Source organism: Bison bison, unplaced genomic scaffold (genome assembly GCF_000754665.1).
Source record: "Bison bison bison isolate TAMUID 2011002044 unplaced genomic scaffold, Bison_UMD1.0 scf7180017864370, whole genome shotgun sequence".
NCBI lineage: Eukaryota > Metazoa > Chordata > Mammalia > Artiodactyla > Bovidae > Bison > Bison bison.
Window position 1 is genome coordinate 2,413,984 of NW_011494942.1, and position 15,367 is coordinate 2,429,350.

The following is a 15,367-nucleotide window of genomic DNA, read 5'->3' on the forward strand; positions in this document are numbered from 1 at the left end:
CAGAAAATTTAGAGAGTACTAGCAGAGGTAACAGGCCTCCCGGATCGTTCGGTTGGTAAATAATTCACCTGCAATGAGGGAGACCTGGCTTTGATCCCTGCATTAGGAAGATCCCCTGGAGAAGGGAAAGGCTACCCACTCTAGTATTCTGGCCTGGAGAATTCCATGGACTCATGGGGTCGCAAAGAGTCAGACACAACTGAGTGACTTTTACTTTCATTTCACTTTCAGCGGAGGTAAAAAACAAACAAACCAAAAACAACAACAACAACAATTAGACCTTCTTTTTTGACTTCTGGGGCCAAATTGGCACCAGTTACACAGAGCAAAAAGTCTGCTTAGAATCATGGATCATTCAGCTGCTGAAAAATATAGGGAATTAATCTGGGTAATTTAAATACAGAAATAGTCTACACTCTACTGTTTGGGGCTTTTCTTCCCACTTAAATTTTCTTATATAGATACAACTTAAAACTGTCATTTGATCACCCAATTGCAATATGAAGAGAGACTAATGCTTCTTTTTATGCATTTACTTTTATGATGTCTATTACCAACCAGAAGAACAAAGATAAATTTATATAAAATAGCAGAAGATAGCACTTCTACTATATAATACATTTCTCTATCATACATTATGCTTCCTGTTCTGTCTTTTATTGCATTTTCTGACTCAGTATGAACAATATTTTAATCCTTTATGGTTTAACCTAATACAGGTCTGGCACTAGATAGTTTTTCTAAAGCATTATAGTAAATATTACTTATGAATTGCTTTCAACAAGTTCTGGGCTGCCATTTATTATAGAAATGCTTGAATGATTCAAGGTTAATAAGATTCATCATACTCACAATGAGGATCTGGTTGTGGACACAGCTAATTGCTAAATTTTATTCAGCCATAAATGGCATCAGTAGCAAATCAGCTCACAGCTGAATACTACTGGCAGCTTTACATGGGAGAGAAATAATGTCACTTTGATTCAAGTTATTTTTATGTATGTTATGATTCATTTACAGTAGTTCTGATATTGATGCTCAGATGCTGGGTATTAGATTTTCTTTTCAAAGAACAAAAGAAGGTGAGAAACAAATCTGAAGATATTTTAAAATGTCATGGTAACAAGTCACAGACAAATGTTTTTCATTCTTATCTTTCAATGAACAATTCTAATTCTCATACAATAGATACAACAAATTCCTATCAGAAAGATTTTCTTTTGGCAAAGTTTAGAACTCTGAAAATAGTCTTTTAATGGCAGTGCCCACACCTTCCTAGCACCAAAATAACAGCACTATGATGTATTAATCCCTCATGGTAACAGGCACCATTGAAGCTGAACTGTAATTTGGCACACAACATTTCTATACTAATGTAATGTGACAGTGTTATTATGTTCGCTATTTTCCATGTGATCATAGCCATATTCATCTTCCCCAATCTGACATTAAATTAGCTGGTGTGGTTACATTCTATTCTGAACCACAGGGAAGATACAGAAAAGGATTATTGTAGCACAGTGGTCTGATGATGGTGTGGATGTGCACGCAAGCACGGATAGGTGATATGCAGATTTAATGCAGTGAATGTAAACTCTTAACATGCATCTGGCATGCAGCATGCACTCAGAGAGCAGTTACATCCAAGAGAAAGTTCACAAACATAAGTGATAAGTGCAAAAAACAGTTGCTCTAAGATTTCAGAAGAGGGAAAGCAGACCCAGCTCAGAGGACCTAGAAGTTTTCATGAAATGAAACAGTTTAGGTAAAGATTAAAAAATGAAATTACATTTCTTCAAGCAGATATAGTGAAAGGAATGCATTTTAGGTAGAATGGGTACATTCCCTAGGAGGAGAAACTAGCATAAGCAATGGTGAAGAAATGGGAAAAATGAAATGTTGCTCAAAACTGTGGGTTAACTGGCAGTACCATGCCATATGGACAAGGCTTTTTTCAATAGATAAGAATAAAAAATGAAACCTACGGTCAGACCATGGAGGTTCGTGAACTCCAAACTGGTGAATTTGGAGAGAGTACCGTCAGCCACTGAGGACATACTAGAAATCCTTACAGAAAATTCACGCATCTAGTCAACATTGATTTAGTGAGTTACTACTATCACCAGTACATGTAACATGTAACATGCACATAGGTGCAAAACACTGGGCTGAGCACACCTCCCGCCCCAAAAAGAATTACTGTTCCTGGGAGATAAGACCAAATATAAGTCACTATAAGGTAGGAAATGATGGCTAATAAAATAGCATAAACAAAACTCTATAGAGGTCAAAGGGGGGAAAGCATTTTCTCTTTTAGGAGAGTCAGAAAGAGCTGGCGATATTTAAACTAGGGAGAACAGGAACAAAGAACAAAACTGGAGGCATAGGATGGACTGGATGAGGGAGGGATGAGAAGGGGGAAACTCAACCAGATATTGCTACAATGAGCCAGAAAAATTATATTGGGGAGAAAGAGGAGAGTGAAAAAGTTGGCTTAAAGCTCAACATTCAGAAAACGAAGATCATGGCATCTGGTCCCATCACTTCATGGGAAATAGATGGGGAAACAGTGGAAACAGTGGCAGACTTTATTTTTCTGGGCTCCAAAATCACTGCAGATGGTGACTGCAGCCATGAAATTAAAAGACGCTTACTCCTTGGAAGGAAAATTATGACCAACCTACATAGCATATTGAAAAGCAGAGACTACTTTGCCTACAAAGGTCCGTCTAGTCAAGGCTATGGTTTTTCCAGTGGTCATGTATGGATGTGAGAGTTGGATTGTGAAGAAAGCTGAGTGCCGAAGAATTGATGCTTTTGAACTGTGGTGTTGGAGAAGGCTCTTGAGAGTCCCTTGGACTGCAAGGAGATCCAACCAGTCCATCCTAAAGGAGATCAGCCCTGGGATTTCTTTGGAAGGAATGATGCTAAAGCTGAAACTCCAGTACTTAGCCACCTCATGCGAAGAGTTAACTCATTGGAAAAGACTCTGATGCTGGGAGGGATTGGGGGCAGGAGGAGAAGGGGACGACAGAGGATGAGATGGCTGGATGGCATCACTGACTTGATGGACGTGAGTCTGAGTGAACTCTGGGAATTGGTGATGGACAGGGAGGCTGAGTGTGCTGCAAATTCATGGGGTCGCAAAGAGTCGGACACGACTGAGTGACTGAACTGAACTGAAAATATGGTATAGATATGGAAGAATTAAGGAGTACATGCAGCACCCTACACACATGCACAAACACATACACCCTCAGAGCAATTATTTTTGTCAATTGAGTAGGTTATTTGATGGCAACTTTCCAGCAAAGATAGGGCTTCACAAACACTTTTCTTTAAAAATAGCCTTTGGCACCACTTAGCCTAAGTACCACTTTTTTTGAAAGATTCCTTTAACTTCATTAATTAGTATGATTTATCCAAGATTACACTTACAAGGGAAAAAAGTATTCCCATCATCCCATTGTTAATTATGTCTCCAGGCTAACATAAATAAATTTTTCTAGTTACTCTAACTCTATGAAACTTATAGGAGAGCTGACATTTGTAAGGTCTGTGGGGGATTGGAGTGGGGGAATCTCATTTGCAATGTGCTGTGTTCTTTCTCTCTCCTTAAAAAATAGTTTTCTTTCTATTTTCCATTCTTTTTTTAATTTGTTTGTTTTCCACGCAGTTGACAGCTACAGTCACAGAAATTAAGGATAAATATCTAAACTGGAGAAGAAAATTTCATTAAGAAACAAAATGTCATATTTTGCTTTATTTAAAAATTAAAAGTCATCCTCTATACAGAAAAGGAGCTTGTTAAAATGGAATCACACTTGGCTTATGTGTACAACTTAAAGAAAAGCAGTGAGATGCAGAGATAAGGTTTATTTTGATCAGTTTAAAGAGTGAAGAAACTGCGACATACCACATTTGTTGCTTGTTAACTGCATGTCTTCAGGATAACTGTCACTAATGTATAATAGTGACAACTTCTACAAATAGATATGAAAATAAGATTTGCTTTTAAATATTGATCTGTACCCACATAACCTCACCACCAAAACACCAATGTATAAACCAGGAAAAAACTACTTCACATTCCCAGAAAACCCACAAAGAGGTAATGATTTAATCAAAATGCATGTATTCTGAGAGCCCTCCAAAGTCATTTTAATGCTGATTTGTGCAAAAGGCATATCAGGAGACCTATTTATTGAATGACAGTTACCTTATTTACAAGAAAATAACAAATAGCCTTATCATTGTCATCACCACTACTATCACCCAAGAGCAGCATTCAAATAATTTTCTGTAAAAAATGACCTGAAGACAGCATGATACTTAAGGAAGGATCTCGATATTCCTTTAGGAAATGTCTAGTAAATACACTGGAGACAGAAATGGCAACCCACTTCATTATTCTTGCCTGGGAAATTCCATGGACAGAGAAGCCTGGCAGACTACAGTTCATGGTGTTTCAAAGAGTCAGACACAGCTGAGTGACTAACAGCAACAACTAGCAGATAAACAGAGAAAATTAAATTCTTTATACTTAACTCATATACGAGGATACACAATCTGACACAACCGAGAGACAACCATTGTGTAAAACATGGAAACTAAGCACAAAATTTGGCAGATAAATTCTTTGGCAAAATGCAAAACGGTTCCATGAAAAAAAAAGAAAAAAAGCACTCAGCTACATGTGTCAGGATCATATTTAGTGTTTTTAAACCATCATAATGAAATCACAGCAAATTATCAGTCTTCTGTTTGTCCTTGAAAGTAAGCTGGTTTTATTTTCTCTGGGGCAGGAGCAACTGAAAGAAGTTACTGTTCTATTTATATCCAAACATGTGTTTATTAAAAGGATACATAGATTCTTTGATTTGCTTTACTCTAGGTACATATAAGTAATTATTGAGTCTTTACATAAGGTTATTTATATAACTCCAAATGTGGCTTAATGTTTGTAGGAGTGATTTGATTTTTTGAAATACAGTGTTTGCAAATGTGTAATGGTTAGTATATATGCTTGTGGCTTCAGGTTTCTTGTAATTCTTGTAATTGAAGGGGTCACTGGTAGGATGAAGACTAAATAGTTCTCCTTCTGTTGTGGTGTGATCTTTACATGCCTCCTCCAAGTACTGTTTACTTTGTATTAGTCGCTTGTTCTTCCTATATTCACTGTCAGATAGGAGATGTAAAAATGGCTAGGAAATTGTGCTATACTGCTGGGCTACAACAACTCAGTTCAATAACATATTTTAGTTTGACTCCATCTTCAACACATACACATATCTACTGACATGAACAGTCTCAAATATATAAAGGTCAAAATGAACAAACTCTAGTCTTTCTTTAAATCCATACTCAAACTCAGCTTTAACTTGGAAGCCCAAACCTTCAATCATCTCACCTGCTCTCCCATCATCCCATCCTAGAGCTTTTCTTAAATGTAGTAGCATTTACAACATAAGTATGGAACTCTATTTTACAACAGAAGGCTTTGTCAGATATATTTTCTCAATAGAGCAGAATGCCATGATTTGTAGGAAACCCTTTTATCATATTGATGAAGTACTGTAAAGCAGTACTTATTGGAAAGTTAAGAAGCAGAACTTCATCTCATACGCCAGTTAGTTTGGTCTCAAAATTCAGACTGCTATCACATAAATTAGGCTTTCACAGATATTTCATAATATATTGTGAATGCTGTGTTTCTTTACCATGCTTATATTGTGAGACTGAAGGGGAAACAACACAAACACAAGTGGCTAAAATATAAGGGAGAATAATTGAAGGACAAAGTTTAAACATACTGTCTGTTAACTTAGATAGTGTGGGCTTGAAAAGATGTAGAGAGAGAAAAAAATAACAAGACCTGTTAATTCACTAAAATTTCAGCTCTCAAGATATAATCTTATGAAATTAAATATTACTTAATAGAAACCAACATGAAGGCTCTTTCGAAAATTAGGGAAGAAGTGTCATATAAAACAAAGGAAAAAATTATTTTCAACAGGGTATTCACTAGCAGTTCAAAAAATTCCAACAAAGAGTCAAAGACCAAAGGATCAACCATTATCACAGATTTTGGTGAATGGCATCCTTGATCAATACTTTAGTATTTCAAAACTGTTCTTTCTGTAGGATCAAATGCTTCTCCTGGTTACAACCATTGAACTTATTCATGAATAATATAAAGACTCTTAGCTTTAGACTGGGGTATCAAGTAGTATCTGGAAGCAAAGACAAGCATCAGTACACACGCAGGTACTTACGGTCATTGCAGAGCGGTCCGCTGAAGGAAGTCATGCTACAGTCACAGCTGAAGCCATCCCACTGCTGCAAGCACACACCTTGGTTGGAACACGAGTCCTCCTGGCAGGTTGTGCTAGGCCCTGAAAAACAATCCAAAAGAAACTTGGGTTCTTTAAAAAAGTCAAAAATGTGTTACACATGAGCAAGGTCACACACAGTAGTTGCCAACACCTCAAATTACACGACCAAACTAGTCTGGAAAGTTCTAGTTCACACACCTGAATTAGGAACAGAGAAGCTGTCATATGAAGGTTTTCTGGAATTTCAAATATAGGACAAAATACGTTATAATAGTCAACTAAACCAACAAATAGTAAAAGCAAGCACAAAGCTTCCAGTATGATTATGGTAGCAGGTAATCTCATTCCATCTTCAATAACTCTCTCACTGTTTGGATTTTAGAAAAATGCATGGATCTCCTTAACTTCTAACCAATGGGGAGAGACACCATGAGAGATGGAGATTACAACTTTCATGAAACTGAGATAAAGATTGGTAAAAAAAAAAACTGAAGAGAGTTGTGCAAAAATGTCCTGCAAGTTTCTAGAAGTTTTCCTGCAGAAACTATGAATAAAGTTATGACTGTTGGTGTTTTGGATAGGTATGTTGGCAAGTATCAATTCACATGCTTTAACAATTTCATGCAATCAAACATAAAATTAAAAACTGTATAAATGACATGCCCCCATTTAACATACAAGAAAAAAAATGCTAGTCTATTTCTAAAGAATCATAACTAGAACACTGAAAAACAAAGAACTGAAAAGAATGATCAAAGCATTAAATGTAATCACTCTACAAACATATTCAAGACTGAAAGCCTTTATGCAAACTATGCTACAAAATAAAATTTCTTACACAGCATTCAAGAAGGGAAAAATTAAATCTATACCCAAATAATGGTTACTGCAAAAATATAAGGTATGTTATTTTGAGGTTTCCACTGTGTATTATGGGGTTTCAGTCTTGTTTTATACACACAGGGCTATCTACCTTGCAAGTCAGCTTTCATCAATGCAACTTTGTCAGCAAAATAAAAAAAAAAAAAAGCAAAATATATTAAATGTTAGTAAGCAATACTGAAATGGGCAAACACAGAAGATTCAAAAAAGCATGCTGCTGTAAAGGGGGAGAGAAATGCTATGTAGAGCAAACAAATTAATAATTAACAGCCATAAATCTTAAGAGAAGCCAAAAATGAGAAAGCGATAATTGATTAGAATTTCACTACATATGTATTCATAAAATGGTTAATTGAGCCAATGACATGTAATGAAGGAAAATTAACAGGGCTTTTGCATGTTTTCCTCTCTTGGATAGATATGAATGCATTGCCAGAATGACTGCACTGCTTAGCTGAAGCATGCAGCCCACTTATCATGTGTAGATACAATGTACACGATAGTCATTATCAGACCCTTTCTATTTTTTCCCCCCTCTGGGTCTTTTCTCTTGCTATTGCAGTTAAAGTTTAAAACCAATGACAGCCATTCTCTGCCGACACTTGGACCTTACAGTAAGATCAAACTATCCAAATGTAGACAACATCATTTAGAGTAGATGAAAGAAAAAGTAAAGAATGGAAGAAGCAAATTGCAATATAATTCCCCATCAAGAAAATTCCTTTACAAGATTGCAAGGTGGAGTATTTATCTTTGCTTTTACCAGACGAGGTATTTATTGCTTACAGGTCTCAGAGTTACATCTATATTTTCCCTATCTTTATAACTGTCTTCAACTCTCACAAACTGCCCTGTGAATATTTAATACAGAAGAACCTCACTAATAAGGGTTATCTTAGAGATGGGTGGAAAGGGAACAACATCTACCTCAATACCTTTAGAGTATAAACTGAAGATACTTTCTAGCAAACATAATTTTAGGTTTTATGAAAACACAAAAATAGATACCAGACTAATTAGATGCTATTAACACTGACAGCCTTTGAGGTAACTGCTCTAGTGAATACATGAGAGCTATCTGTAATTAGATTTTGTACAAACTGATGTTTTAATAAATGCCAATTTTAAACATCCTCCTTACAAATATATTTTTATTAGAAATTCTGAGTCATGGTATTCTTCATAAAATGTATTGAATGTAGCCTAAACTACATGAATATTCACAAATTTAGAAATCATAGTATTGTAACTACTAATTGTATCATCATAATCATAATCAGTATAGTAATAATAATAAAAATAATAGTTGCTTTTAATAATAATAATAGTTAGTTTTTCTCACTTATTATATCAAAGAACCAAGGATCACTAAATTGCTCAGGTTTTGTTGTTTTTTTCCAGTCTGTGAGAGGTAAGATCTTTATTCCATGGTACTAAAGACTGAAAATAATTAATGGTTGTTAAAAAATAAAATAAAATCTCAAAGCAGTATTCCGTAGTGCAGTCCTTCCTGAGCACAAGCCCAGCTTGGGTCAGGGGCTGTGTTATCAACAATACTGTTCCCCTGACTTGCTCAGCAGAAGAAAAGAACAGGAACAAGAACTGACGAGGAGCCATGCTTTTGCTTTTATCTTTTTGTTTTTGTAAAAATTATCAGAAATAGAATTGCAAAATAATGCTAAACTCTAAAAATGGTAAAGCTGCAATTTTGAAAAATAACCTGCCTCTCCATATTGTACAGCAGCCACTCAGAGTGTCTGCCAAGTCTTTATGTGAGCATAAAGATATGCTTTATTATTATGTTTTTATTATCACAACAGTTTTTTATATTTTCAGGTATTACAAGAGAATTCAGGCCTATGCCTGACAAGTCACATTTTTCAAAGAACTCACCTTCTAGAACAATATTTAAACACTGACAGGCATTTGCATGAGACAAAGCCCTGAATTTTTCTTTTTAGTTTTATAATGTTCTTTCTATTTTATCACTGAATAAAACTGGTAGCAAGCCACAAAGACTTTTGTACTAAGTGTTTGAAAATAAGGATATTTTTGAAAAGGAAAGGAAAGTGAAGGTAAACGACAATGTCTGGAAACCAAAGAAACAATAGAAAAAGATGCTTAGGTGTCTGGGATTTCAAATAAGACAAAGTTGGGCTCAAAGCTTCCATATCCGCTTACTTGCTGTGTGACATTAGGAAGATCACGTTACATATGTAAGGCTCAAATTGTTTTTTAGTTCAGTCACTAAGTCATGTCTGACTCTTTTGCCACTCCATGGACCGTAGCCTGCCAGGCTCCTCTGTCCATGGGTTTTCCCAGGCAAGAATACTGGAGTAGATTGCCATTTTCTTCTCCAGGGGCTCTTCCTGACCCAGGGATGGAACCTGCATCTCCTGTATTGGCAAGCAGATTCTTTACCACTGAGTCTCCAGGAAAGCCTCAAGGCTCAATTTACTCCTTTAAAATAATCCAATAATACCTAGCTGTTAGAGTCTTGAGAATTAAATGAAATTGCATATATGTAAACATTGTTATCAGTGCTTGATCAATGGTACCCTTAATAATGAAGCATTTCTGGAGCTTATAATGCAGTTCAACAGTTGAATGTTATGAGTCAATGCACATGTCCAAAAGCTGTTTCACTGACTCCATGTACAGAAGTTATCTTGACTCAGTATTGAGCTTAATTGAGTCTGATTATTGGTGCATTGCCAGTCTCTATGCCTTTCCATGCAGTAATTTTCAGAGTTTGTTGTAAGGCCAAAAGCATCAGCATAAGTTAGGAACTTGCTACAAACATAAGTTCTAGAGTCCCATCCTAGATCTACTGAACCAGAAACTTTGAGGGTATTGTCAAGTGACATGGGTTTTAACAATTCTCCAGGTGCTTTTAATACTTGCTCAGGTTGAGAAACATTAATGTAAAGGGAAAAGGACAATGTAAGCTCCATCTGCAAGCTAACACACATGTCATGTAAATAAAATCAACTATTACTCATTGAAATAAGTTAGAGAGAAAGGCAGCAAGTGATTATTATGAGAAAACCAATGGCTTCTCACATGAAAAAAGCTTAGAAATGTGTTGGTCTTGTTGGGTGGACATGGTGGAAAATCATGGGAAGATATTATTAAGTGATGTCAAATTTATACTATTTCTGTTAATATTAATATGGGGGTTTAGTGATTCTGATGTGATTTGAACTCAAAACCCCTTAAAACAATCATCTTTAGAGAAATAATTCTAGAATATCTAGAAATTGATCATGAAAAACCAATGACAGGCACATCTGAGATTATTCCTAGGGACCACAGAGAACAGAAATACTCATAAATTAAAAACTGTTAATCTTGATGTTGGAGCAAAAAAAATAGGGAAACATTAAGGCAGGAAGGCAGGAACATGTCGACATTTTAAAAATAAAGGAAAAGGGGTTAAGAGAGGGTGAGGATTATTAAAGCTCAGATATTAAAGCAAACTAGATAAAGTAAGGAAGGAAACAATGATATAATTTACTGAATGATTTCAGATGTTCAAACCATAGTTTACAATTACTCAAGAGGATTCCAATCAATCATATTAACCAATTTGCTCATTAGATTATGATGGAAAATAACACCAAATTTTATTGTAAATACACTTTCTCAATACGTTTCTCATTAGTTTTCCCTCCCACTCACCCACTCAATCATGTGCCAGTGGTGGGAGGTCATGTGTGTGTGTCTGTTTTTCTATCTTTTGAGTGTTTAGCTGTGAATGTGTCTCTGTCTGTCTGCTCCCACCATCTCTTTATAGGTGAGAAGTCATCAAGCAACTTGTAGAAAGGCCTATTTTTGAAAAATATTTTCAGAAGAGTTTGTAGTAACTTAAAAAAAATACATATATCTTCAATTATTAGATCACCTCCAAGGATCAAAGTTATGTCTCACATTTCTGTATTCATCCACTAGAGAGAATTTATTCACTTAACAATTTTACTTCCTTTTTTAAATTAATGAAAGAACAAAACACAGTTTCTTTTTGTTTTACAAAAGTGTGTTATTACAAAATATGAAATAAAGAAATATGGCAAAACATTAAAAATTAATTCATCAAAGATTTCAATTAAATAACCTTATTCTCTGGCATGATTAAAACAGTTTGAATTTCACCTGACTTTTCAGGAAAATATATGCTGCAAAGAGGAAAAAAAATGTATTTTCAAATAAAAAATGTATATGTACGTAGGTAGTTACTAAACCTAATGGCATTATTTTGGCTGAGAAGAAATGATTCATAAGCTTCTGGAGGACAGGAATTCACCTGTCTTCTTTCATTTCTCCCAGGTGAAATTTCATTATGAATCTAAAATTTTCAAAATGGCCCGAACTGTATTCAACATTAAAGGAGAAGCAGCAACACATTCAGAGCTACAAAATTCAGGATAATGTGATTAAATTGCATTTATGGAGGGAGAGATGGCTCAAACAATCTGAGGTGTTGAAGTGAAAATTATCTAAAATGAAAGCAGCAATCAAAAAGTACTCCTACAGATCTTAGTCTGATAGAGAACACAAAAGAACAGAAAGATACTTGAGCACATTTCTGAAATGTGGAATATTAACCTTGGGGAATAGAAGAAACCAATTTTTGCTAAAACAAACAAAATATATGGGAGACACTTGTGCTGTCATGTAGACACAAATCATATAGTGACTTGAGAATGAATGTCTGAATGTTATTTTCTTGTTGGGTCTTACTGAATGTAGATTTCAAAAAAAAAAAAAAACCAGTCTCAAGTTGATTAACATTTGCTGGAATAAATATGTTTTTCTAGTTCAAATGGAGTATCTATTAAATGCTATAAAGCAAGCATTGCAGAGCTGATTATCATGCTAATGAGATGAACTATGGAATGCAAAGTAGAAAAATCAAGATCCATAGATATAGCTCCAATTTTAAATTTATTGAGCATTAGTGTAGGTTTGCAAACTGTTCAGAAAATTAAGATGTATGGGATGAATAAGGATTTTTTAAGCCTTAAATAGAGATTTGGCCATTTGTCAGAAATGAAAATTTTGCTGGCCGGAGAGATCTGTTCTCATTTATAGGTGGAATTAGAATTATTTTGAGTGTAATAACGAAGATCTAATACCTTCACATCCTCTCTCAATCTGTCCATTGCAGAAAAGAGCATCTGAGATGAGGTCTGGAAGCCGCCCATTTAGATCAACCGATGCCAGGCAGCCTTGAAAGCCCTCCTTGGCATGGACGAGCTTTGGCAATGATTTGTACGTTTCTTTGGCCACTCCTCCTATATACAAGTCACCTGTGGGAAGACAAAAATTTGGGTCACAAAAGTAATTTGTCATTGAGTTTAACCAACAGTAGGACAGGAAAAATAAATAGTAAGGTTTATTTTTCACTAAATTAATTTTCAAAATTAATAAAATTGATAACTATTTTCTTAAAAGTAGAAAACAGTAGAAGTGTTTGACTAATACATCAGCACTAGAAGAAATTTCTAGAAGCTAGTTCCACAGAAAACTAATTAATACAGTGTGGCCAAATGGAATGAACACGGGCCATGAAGAGGCCCCTGAATTAAAATCGAAGTCATTATTTACCAACTCCATGGCTTTGAGCACTTAAAAAAAAAAAAATTCTCTGATAGTTAATAACCTCATTTCTTAAATGGGAACAATAAAGTGTATCCTATAGGACTGTGTGAGGATTAAAAGGTAAAATAATGGAGAGCATCAGAATGAAAACATGTAGTAGATGTTAGAAGGTGCTATTATTATCAAATCTACCTTCTGCTTAGAGAATTCTAGGTTTTTCTGTTAACTAGAAGCTCAACAAATTCTAAATGTCTCATGTCTAAAATTGTCTTTTCTATTATGCTTAAATCTATTATCCTTGCTTGTACCTATCTTATTCACCAACTCAATCCCATAGTAGACTGTATATACCTGAAAATGCCACCCCTTTTCAAGTATTTATTTATTTATTTTTAGGTAAAGGTGCACCACTTTGAATTCATTAAGCTGTTTTGGGATCATTTAACAAAGCATCAATAACTTTTCCCCAATTTTATTACAGTTTCTAGTGGGACATTTTGCTTTGCTTTCTCATCTTCATGTCTCTAGGTTTGAGACTTCCGAATTTAATGAACTACTACTTTAAAAAAAGAGATTGTAATCCAAGTTTGATTCTATTCCTTTCTATCACCCTATCTGGATAGCATTGAGTAGATATAACTAACTGACTCTAGTAGACACTTAATCAGTGCAAAACATAAGGAGGGTCACCACAAATTTCCTTGATATACTACTCATGTTTTTAAGTCCTGGTAACATATTCTATTTAGCTAATTAGTTCTTTGAGTTTGCATTGTCATTTGAATTTTCTGTCTCACCTTAACCATTTTATTTAACTCTCATGACACCTGATACCGTCTCCCACTGTAACACAGAACTCCTACATTCTTAATGTTTTCCAGGCCCCTTTGTATTGTTTTCATAAGACCTGGGAGTGAGGAGAACTACTCGCTGATGCTCACTCTGGTTGCTGAGTCATGAGTAATAAAAGCCTTGGTGTCTGACCCAGAAACTGTGTCTCCTGTCACCATCCACAGAACAGTAATAAGCTATCTTGGTAAGTAGGGTAAAAAGCAACACATAGAATATTCCTGGGTTGTATTGATGAGTAAATTGAGCTTGCTTAAAGTCATTGAGCCATAAAAACTGAGAACTTAGGTCCCTGACCCACTAACTAAAGCTCAAAGTACTAAATAGGATGCCATAGATCCTCCATGATTTGTACTGACGGTACTGGGTGTGTTTACTTTTGCTACTTCCTAAATAGAAGAAAACACCTATTAATTATTAACCAAGATTCCTAATATTAAAGGATACCATGCTTTTGGTCTAAAACAGGATACTACCTTTGAAATACATGATTTTTTCTTCCACGTTTCCTTTCTCTTAGTCTTTTCTTCCACATTTCAAGTGATTGTGTTTTACTTACTTCAAAGAAGGGATATGGATCAGAAACCAAAGACATAAAGAAGTTGTGCTTATGTATTTGATCCTTAAAATTCAAGGCTTTTAAAGGAGTGAAATAGAATATAATGGCAATTACATGAGATGAGTAAAGCTTTCCTGTCCCTCATGTGGGCAAGCAGGAGAGAAAGTTGGAGGAGAAGAAGTGTGAACATAGTCATTCCCCAAAAGAGGACATAGTATTCTGATGTGGAGAAGGCAATGGCACCCCACTCCAGTACTCTTGCCAGGAAAATCCCATGGACGGAGGAGCCTCGTAGGCTGCAGTCCATGGGGTCGCTGAGAGTTGGACACGACTAAGTGACTTCACTTTCCCTTTTCACCTTCATGCATTGGAGAAGGAAATGGCAACCCACTCCAGTGTTCTTGCCTGGAGAATCCCAGGGACGGCGGAGCCTGGTAGGCCGCCGTCTATGGGTCGCACAGAGTCGGACACGACTGAAGTGACTTAGCAGCAGCAGGAGCAGTGTTCTGATGTGAGGTCTGGTGGGTGTCAAAACCTCAAGTAGGCTGAGGAAAGTAATAATGATCAGTGGCATTTCCTCAAGAGAACCCAGAAGCAGCAGTGTAATCTTCAAGAAGAAAAAGCTGCAGGGTAGATTTAGACATGCTGAGAGCTTAGGGAACCTCACAGAGCTTTCTATATCCCACATGGTATGGAAGCAACAGAACAATTCCCAGAGTAGCATAGGGAAGAGCAGAAAAGGGCTGGTCTGAGTGGTGCAGACAGTAAAGAATCCTCTTGCAATGCAGGAGACCCAGGTTTGATCCCTGGGTCCGGAAGATCCCTGGAGGAAGGCATGGCAACTCACTCCAGTATTCTTACCTGGAGAATTCCATGGACAGAGGAACCTGGCAGGGTACAGTCCTTAGAGGTCACAAAGAGTCAGACTCGACTAAGAGACTAACACTGAGGAGGTTATGCACACAAAGAATACAGATGGTGAGTAGCAAGTCAGTCAGCACCTATGCTGTGAGTATAGATTATCTGAGACTAGCTCTTGTGCAATCTCTCTCTATTCCCAGAATATTGGAACAGTGGAAGTCTTCTACCTCCAAATAATCTAGAAATAATCCCAGGGAAATGAAAGAATGAAAAGTTCCTG

At 36.1% G+C, this 15,367-nt stretch overlaps 1 protein-coding gene across 14 annotated transcripts in view; it reads right to left on the bottom strand.

Moving 5' to 3' along the window:
* NRXN1 (neurexin 1) overlaps positions 1 to 15,367 on the bottom strand; it is a 1,228,156-nt gene that overhangs the window by 586,470 nt on the left and 626,319 nt on the right. For all 14 annotated transcript variants that reach the window (XM_010855914.1, XM_010855913.1, XM_010855911.1 and 11 more), the window contains 2 exons: positions 12,353 to 12,526; positions 6,276 to 6,395 (listed from right to left, as the gene is read on the bottom strand). In XM_010855914.1, the coding sequence (XP_010854216.1) occupies positions 6,276 to 6,395; positions 12,353 to 12,526 (294 nt within the window). The remainder of the gene's footprint in view (positions 1 to 6,275; positions 6,396 to 12,352; positions 12,527 to 15,367) is intronic.